The sequence below is a fragment of the Podarcis filfolensis genome (assembly GCF_964270895.1).
Source record: "Podarcis filfolensis genome assembly, chromosome: 11".
In the NCBI taxonomy this organism is placed as follows: domain Eukaryota; kingdom Metazoa; phylum Chordata; class Lepidosauria; order Squamata; family Lacertidae; genus Podarcis; species Podarcis filfolensis.
Window position 1 is genome coordinate 38,996,526 of NC_139613.1, and position 8,795 is coordinate 39,005,320.

An 8,795-nucleotide genomic window follows, 5' to 3' on the forward strand; every position below is an offset into this window, starting at 1 on the left:
AAGTTTCATTAAAAATGCCATCATCTCTAGGATGCATAATGGCAGAGGTGGCCTAGCTTGTGTGATCCTGCTCCCCATTCATGAGCTGATTCAATGTTTGAACAATAATTCCTGAGCAGGGCTTATAATTGAGGGCAAAGCATGTGCACATATTCCTTTATAATCCATAGATTAGCTTCCCAACATCCACTGTTACAACCTCTTTCATGTTACTTTAGGCATGCTTTTAAAAATAAATAATTCTAATTCTCAATTTACATTAAACAAAAACAAAAGAATCAATCCTACTTCTGTGATAACTGACACCTTAGAATGAGAAGTATTTTTTCCCGATTGTCTCCAGACCCACTTGAGACCCACATTCATTTTTCTTTCTACATTTGCTGATTATTAAGTCTCTGCTTTGGCCCAGAGGAAGCACGAATCCAAGGAAAATATCCCTAATTTGGTGATATTCAAACTGGCTTGAAATCAAGGGAACCTAGGTCCAAAATGGTCCAAGGACATGTTCTGAGGCTTTGGAACAACCTCTGAGCCTTGGAAATATGTTTTTACTTTTCTGGGCAATTTGATACATTTTTGGATCTCCCCAAAACATCTGCAAACTCTGCATAAATGAAAAACACTAGACAGAGAGAAGGGGGTAGCAGAGGAGGATGTGTTCCAGCTTCCAGCTAGACAATAGGAATAACTTTATCATGCCTCTCTTTTTTACTTCTAATCACAAGTGCTTTTGGGTGAATCACAGAAGAAATAGATCAGATTCTGATCCCTGCTCACTGCCCCAAAGAGTAAAAAGGCAACATATTACAATGGTACCTCAGATTACGAACTTAATTCGTTCTGGAGGTCCGTTCTTAACCTGAAACCGTTCTTAACTAGAGGCGCTCTTTCGCTAACAAGGCATCCCGTTGGTGCTGCCCCGCCGCCGCACGATTTCCATTCTCATCCTGGAGCAAAGTTCTCAACCTGAGGTACTACTTCCGGGTTAGCAGAGTTTGTAACCTGAAGTGTTTGTAACCCGAAGCGTTTGTAATCTGAGGTACCACTGTAGTGTAAAGTTTATATTTACTCAAATATATCTTTTAAAAGATCTGCAGAATAACAGCCTGTTAAATAAGTGCAGGCAGGTGAAGGTATCCCACGAGACTGCTGGCAGTTTCCCTCAAAACCTCTGGGCATGAGAGGAACCATATTCTGTGACTTCTCAGCCAAGAATTGAGGTTAGTCTGCTCACCTTATTTGGTGAGACAGCTTTACGGCTCAGCATTTCCCCATGTTATGTGACCCTCCTGAGTGGAACTTCCTGGTTGGCAGAGTAGCTTGCGATCTTGCTTCGCTGGCTGGGCTTTGGATTACGCCTGCCCATGAATTGGCCAATGACGAATGGGCCTGAGAGGTAGGCACCTCCCTGGGCATTTGGACAGAAGCAGCTCCTCCCGGATCCCTTTAATGGGATACTCATTTTTCGGAGGCGCAGGCAGATTCTACAACCTCCCTCCAGCCAAGACTAAGGCTCACCCAATGCCTAAACTGCCAAAGTTCTGACAATGGCAATGAGCTAAGCAAAAACCGCAAGTCGTAAGCCAGTTTGCCCGGTGAGGAAAATTCCTGTCCAGCCCCCAATTTTTGCTTTAAATGCTAGCTCATCTGTTCTCTATTGCACTGATTCACATCACTTTTCATTGTTAACACCAATTATAGGTATTTCCCCTTTCAGCTGAAATTTGTATGGCTCAAACTTCTGTAGAGTAGGTCTCAAAGCTTTGTTCAAAACCCAAATGGGCATTGCTGGGCCATTGTATACAGGAAAGTTGGAAAACACAAACATTTGTCAGTATTGGAATATAATTGTACTCTCAAAGTGAAAAGAAGCAGCAGCATATAGCTCTTGTGAGAGGCTGCTTGAATGCATTGATTTTGTTGTTGTTCAAAAACTGCTGTTGTGTTTGCAGATATCACTGCCAGGTGCCAGTTCATTGTAACATTTGTCCACACGATTGTGCAGGCACATACATAACTGAGGACTAGTTGCAGCTTTCCTGTGTACGGGGGAAATGACTGTGCAATCCATTCCTAAAATTTCACTTATAAAGTACATTCTTTCTCTTCCATTTTATCTTCACAACTCTGTAAAGCTGACTAAGCTTAGAGGTCCAACGTCATACACCGAGCTTCATGGACAATTGGAGAGTCAAATTTGAACTATGCACAATTGGCTTCTTGAAATTATTCATGCAGCTCATGGACAGAGAAATTGCGATGACCATTTCACCAAATTTATCCAGGGCAAGAAGAAATTCTCCAACAGTTTCTCAGGCATGGGGTTCACTGTTAGCAATGGCAATACTACACTTCTTCTTTTTTTAAATGTTCCTAGTGGCAGCAACAGCTATTGTGTTGGCAGCCTGACCACCATTTTAACTCCTGCTCTGCAAAAGCTCTGGTGTTATCATCTTTCTGAGACATTTTGTATCTGTGTGTATGTTGGAGAGTGATGGCAGTCGTAACCAAAAATAGTGGAGAATATTCAGAAGAAATTCTTTAAATGTCCTTTGTCTATGAGGATGGTAAGAAAAATTAAATTATCAGAAATCTTATCAGAAAAACATAAAATTTTGGCTCAAAATGTTGTGGCACTCTGATTTAACTTTACAATTAGGGACAGTCATAAAAGTATCCTTTCTCTATGGGGCGGTAAGAAAAAGAAAAAAACTTAGAAATCTTATAAGAAAAAACATAGAATTTTGGGTCAATTCATTCCCAAGTGGTACAGTTGTTGCAGTCTATGTGGAGTACTGTAACGGCACCACATGTGTATTAGTATCACCAACACACTTGCCGCAGTAATGGCAATAATGGGGTAGGGTAGGGTTTTTATGTTCTTGTTTCCTCCGTAAGTAGTAAATGTCGTGTCACTCTGGTTTTACTTTATAGTCTCAGGGACTGTCACAAAAATGGATTGGGTGCCATTTTCTATTCTTGTTACAGTCTTTGTCATGAGTTCTCACAGCTCTTTAATGCTTGATATGTTCTCATTTTCATTACACATTCTCATTCCCATAACAAAGATTATAATGAGAGAAGAAAATGTCATAAAATTAATCCATTCTCATAACAGACTGTAATGAGGACAGAAAATGGAGCAAAATTAATCCGTTCTCTTAACAATCTGAAGATTGTAATGGGAACACAAAATGGCATGAAATTTATCCTTCTTCTGACAATTTTAAAATTGTAGCCAGGCCAAAAAAAGAAAGAAAAAGAGTATAGGAGATTAACTGGCCTGCAGGACAAAGACTGACTAGAATGGAAAAAAAGAAAGAATTATGCTATAGTAATATATTATTGTGACACATTCTACAAATATGATACTATGGTTAAACTATGAATATCAGTGGAAATGATTACTCATGCTGGAGTGCCACAAAGCATCTGTGTTGTTGTTGTTGTTGTTGTTGTTGTTGTTGTTGTTGTTGTTGTTGTTGTTGTTGTTATAACTATCAGATTGAGTCATATCCCATCTTTCTATCAACATACACAATATCTTAAGTAGGCCGAATCTCTATTGAAATTGCCTTTAAATGTTTTAGCTATATTATCATTTGATGTGTTTTTTTATCACCCTTGGCTTCTTTGGGAGGAAGGATGGAACACACACTCTCTCATGCTCGCATGCACACACACACGCGCGCATACACACACAGGTAGATGCCAAGGCATTTATCAGCTGCCCCATTGCAAATAGTACTTAGGGTGACTTATACCATAAATGACTGGCCCTACTGGCCAGAGTCTGAAATGAAATGTCATTACCTCGGGCCACAGTCAACTATCCAGATTCAACACTCCTGCTAGCACAACATGGAGAGCCTCTAGACCAGCAAACGGGAAGAGGAGAGGAGGGATTGTTTCATTGGGCACGTGGAATTGCTTGTGCCGATCAAATTATCTCCTTAGCACTCTGTTGAATTCCACCCACAGTTGCTAGCCTCATTCTGGGAAATCCCCCACTTTAACTATAGTAAGACAAATACACCTCACTGAATGCACTGAGACCGTTCCATCAAAAGCAGGTAATGCAAGAAACTGGTGAGGATTTCTTCTTAGATTCATCAGAGGCTGTAGAAAAAAAACACCCTATGAGAAAGGCATTAGCTTACTTTGAAGAGTGTTGTTCGTGGTTTTTGAACATCAAGTAGTTATGGTTAGAGCTCCTTGAGAGACGGAGATGAAGAGCTACTTGGGCTCCAAGCCATTCAGTTTGGGACCACTTTACAGGGGGATAGGGGTTACCTCTTTTTCCTGTGGCATTTTCCCAATGACAATCTCCCCCCTGCCAAAGCTGTTATTTGTGCTGCAGTGGCAGCACATACCTAATTAATATTGCCTTGGACAAGAGAAGACCCTTTGTTTATATAAGTCAGAATTCCTAAGACATGGTCCAGACGATGCTGACGCTGGCAACATGGTGAACGTCCCCAAAACCCACAGGACTTACTGCAAGAAGTGTGGGACGCACCAGCCCAACAAAGTAACCCAGTACAAGAAGGGCAAGGACTCTTTGTATGCTCAGGGAAATGGGCGATATGATCGTAAGCAGAGTAGCTATGGTGGCCAAACAAAGCCCATCTTCCGCAAAAAGGCAAAGACCACAAAGAAGATAATGCTGAGACTTGAATGTGTGGAGCCCAATTGTAGGTCAAAGAGGATGCTGGCCATTAAGAGGTGAAAGCACTTTGAGTTGGGAGGAGACAAGAAGAGAAGGTTATCCAGTTCTTGGCTGCTGTGCAACCCATTGTTGCTTGGTGTATGAAACTTTATAAAAGTCTTATTGGATCAAAAAATGTTCCTAAGACATTAACCCTTTAATTATACATCTTCAAAGAGCTTTGAAGGGACTTCGTTGGTACTGGTGTCCTTCAGGAACGTCAAAGAAATTTGATTCGGTTTGCATTTAAAAGTGACTTTATCTAATTTGCACCTTCTGAAACAGTGCACAAACCAGCACTCAGATATCCTTTGAAAGTCACACGTTTATGAATTTTGCAATATAATTATATACAATCCATATGCATATATGAAGGTGGTGAAGTGTGCATATCAATACATATACTACTGAAAACAGCACACAAAATGCATTATATTATATAAGCTTGGAGATCGTGATTAGCTTTTAGCAGACACACTGCTACAGGTTTTTTATTTAAATGTCTGTATCTCGAAGGCATCCTACTTCGGAGGTCCTGATTCCATTTGGGTGCTTTGGAGAGATCCCACTTCACAATCCCCAAACTTTTCCGAAGTGGCCCATTTTGTTATTTGCCCAAATCCGCCCAATCTGATAGGTTTCTTGAGCTGAGAACTGTGCCGGAACATTTGGCCAGTGTAAGAGAAAGATTAACTTAGTTTTACCTCAGGATCAGCCCTTTAGTATTCAGATACATTAGAGGTGACATGTCAAGTGATGCAGTGCCAAATGTATACAAGAGGAAAGATTCAAAAGGTCAAAACTTCTTTTCACCTGCAAATGTTACAATTAGTTCTGATCATACTTAGCAAGTAAAATGAGGATGGCACGGAACACAACTTGTACCTCTGCCAGTTTGGGTGATATAGAGCAATTAGCAATTAGTTGGCCTTTCTCACCAATAGGTCTTTTTCTTCTATTGATGGAAATGTCATGCAACTAATTTTTTCCAGCATAATATACCTGAAAGGGTTTGTCTTTTCTCTCTCTTGAAAAAATAAAAAAAATAACTCAAGGACTGCAGCAAAAGGTATAGCTGGTAATTTCAGATCAATATATGAACTTCAATCTTCCTCACGGTGATATATACCTCTCCTCTATACAAACAGAGACCCTGTCCTATTCCAGTTCAAGTTGTTTCTAGAACTACTGTCTGTTCAGGGTAGGACAGGAAATAAAACTTAAGAGTAGCATCTCTTCCTTGGTTTGTTTGCAACGCGCGCCCCCCTCCAGACTGCACACAAACAGGTCCATTCAGCAATCAAACCAGAAAGCCTTCCAGGAAGTCTATTGGTCATTTTGGTGCTCATAGGGCCAAGAGTTCAGGACTAGAGTTACCATTCTGCATCTCCACATAGGGCTGTGAATATTCCCTGTCTGAAATTTTGGGGAGCCGCTACCAGTCAGCGTGAAGAATACTGAGGTTGCTGGGCCAATTGTCTCAGTATACGGCAGCTTCCTATGCTTCCACATACTCAGAAGGTAATATCTACAGTCTGCACTGAGAGCAATTTTGAATGACTGTGGATTCTCTGGTCCTCCCAGCAGCCTTTTTTTGTCTAGTTTCAAACCATAAAAAGAGCTTGGTTTCTTTGCCCTTCATTACTAAGGGCAATGAATGCAATGAACACCCTGCTTGGTAGAGGTCTGAAACTGAAGAGGATGAGAAGGTAGAAGATGTAATCTGGCAGGATGCTACTAATTAGAGGTTAGCCAGCAGGGCAGTTTCTTTTCATGTCACCTGCCAAAGCTGCAGTAAGGATTCCAAAATGGATAATAACAGAGAATTTTTAGTCCAGGAAAAGACTAAGGATTTTTGGTGGTAGGACAAAGCAGCCTCGCCTCTTGAGTATATTTGAATGTTCTTTGAGTCTTCCTACTTATGAAGGTTCTGCGTGAATTATCAAGTTACAAAACAGGGACAGATATATTAACAGCCCTGCACTAAGTTACTGTGGAAGTGACTTCTAATTTCTTTTGAGCCTTTAAGATAAATTCTCCTGCGGACAGCAGTGACTGGATATATAAGGGATAAGGTGGTCTCTCAGGTAACCTTCTTCCTAGGTGAAAGACCTTTGATTGTGTAGGGAAATGCCCTCCTAAATTCCCTCCAAAATAAATATTTACTTATATTATGTATTATCACTAGCAGGATCAGATAACAAATTGTCTTGTTCTTTCGGAAGCAGATAGTGAAAATAATCAGAGCTTATCTACACAAAGTAAGCCAACCGACATTCCCATTATTGCATTCTGTCAGTCAGCGTGCCATATTGCAAACTGAGCATCAATATGTTACTTTACAATTTCATCATGAGATTATCAGACAAGACAGTAAATTGCAAAATTTCTAAATTAACCGAAAACATTGGATTCATGACACATATCCAAAGAAGGCTAAAACTACTCTCTTTCTCTCCCCGCCCCCTCAATCACCATTACAATGATCCCCCGACTATAGAGCGGACAATCTTGGGACAGAAGGAGCTTCTTGCAAAATCAAGGTTCTAAAATGCAAGAGTAGCCTCAAGATTGTCCTCCAACTTGTGGAGGCTGATGCAGCAGTGACAGAAGGGGCAGAGGTAGCAAACTCATTCTGCCCCCTGCATGTTTACTGAGCATTATATAGAACGCCTAAAGAAGGCTTATGTAGTTACTTTGTACCTGATTGAACCAGCAGGTTATATGGTGAAAAGGAATTTTTGGTTGTCTCTAACAAAGTCATTCTGTTTATGTTAGGACTTGAACTTGTACAGTAGAATGTCTCTTCGTTTCTTGATGTGTTCCCCCAACCAGTTCATGGTTTCTCCCTAGCCCTCTGTGTGCAGAGTAGATGGGGATGGGATGGGGTGGCATGATGCACTCATGGAAACTAGGGAGGCCCAGAAATTCCACTGCAGAAGCAGATGCCCTTGCATGAACAAGGTGACTTGTTGCATACAACCCTGTGTCCCTAATATTTTTCTAAGTGATATATCTATAAATATTTAAAGCTGGGAGAAGTATCTGACTTATCGTTCCAGACCATATATGATTAGGGACTCAGGTGTGAGCCTCTTGGGCTTGCTGATCGGAAGGTCAGCAGTTGAAATCTGTGCTCCTGGTGCTCTGTCCCAGCTTCTGCCAACCTAGCAGTTCGAAAGCATGTCAGTGCAAGTAGGTAAACAGGTACCGTTGTGGTGGAAAGGTAAACGATGTTTCCATGCACTCTGGTTTCCGTCACAGTGTTCCATTGCACCAGAAGCAGTTTAGTCATGCTGGCCACATGACCTGGAAAGCTGTCTGTGGACAAACGCCAGCTCCCTCAGCCTGAGCGAGATGAGCGCCGCACCCCAGAGTCGCCTTTGACCAGAATTAACTGTCCAGGGGTCATTTACCTTTATTTACCTTTTAGGTACAAACTATCTGCCTTTTGTCCTTTCATGAAAATGTATTTGGGGATTGGCACCAAATGGTCTGGTATTTCAAGTTTGACCAACAGTCACTGGCATTTATGTCACACATGTTTTTGTTGCAGCACAATCCTATTCACACCTACTCAGAAGTAAGCCTCACTAAGCTGTGGAATTTCCTTCCAGGGATTACAGCCTAGGTCAGTTGCCCTTTAATGTATGACCAAAACCATATTACAAACACAATCTGTCAAAATTGTGGGATGCTTGAAGAATATGGGATTTGTTGATTCCTGTTTGAAAGGACATTATCTACACTTCTTAAACTCAGCTGTCCACTGACTTGTGCATTTCTCTTAAGGTTGTAGCACAGTTTTGAGCAAATAAGGGATATCAGTACATATAATGAAATGCGAATTTTGAGAGGATTTTTTTTAAAAAAAATCACAGATCATTGCAGAAAGAGAATGAAGCAAAATTAGAGCTAAAAATAAAATGATGCTGCATGCACCAGAAATTGACAAATTTGTCCATTCCCATCAAAAGCAAAGATCAGCAAAAGAGCAATGGAAATAGTCAAATCAAATCACATTGTCACTTTTGCAGTTTAACAGGGTGAAATCTATAAAATTCTTCCTAATCTTAGCAGTTTG

General features: G+C 40.8%; 1 protein-coding gene across 1 annotated transcript; it reads left to right on the forward strand.

The window, feature by feature from the left end:
* The first annotated feature begins 4,452 nt into the window (after positions 1 to 4,452).
* On the forward strand, positions 4,453 to 4,763 carry LOC310745179 (large ribosomal subunit protein eL42-like). Its single transcript, XM_083577277.1, has one exon. The coding sequence runs from the start codon at positions 4,469 to 4,471 to the stop codon at positions 4,730 to 4,732; it is 264 nt and encodes an 87-aa protein (XP_083433403.1). The 5' UTR covers positions 4,453 to 4,468; the 3' UTR covers positions 4,733 to 4,763.
* The last annotated feature ends 4,032 nt before the right edge of the window (positions 4,764 to 8,795 follow it).

Excerpts from the sequence above, each read along its gene's own strand:
- LOC310745179 (XM_083577277.1), top strand. The coding sequence starts at position 4,469 with ATGGTGAACGTCCCCAAAACCCACAGGACTTACTGCAAGAAGTGTGGG.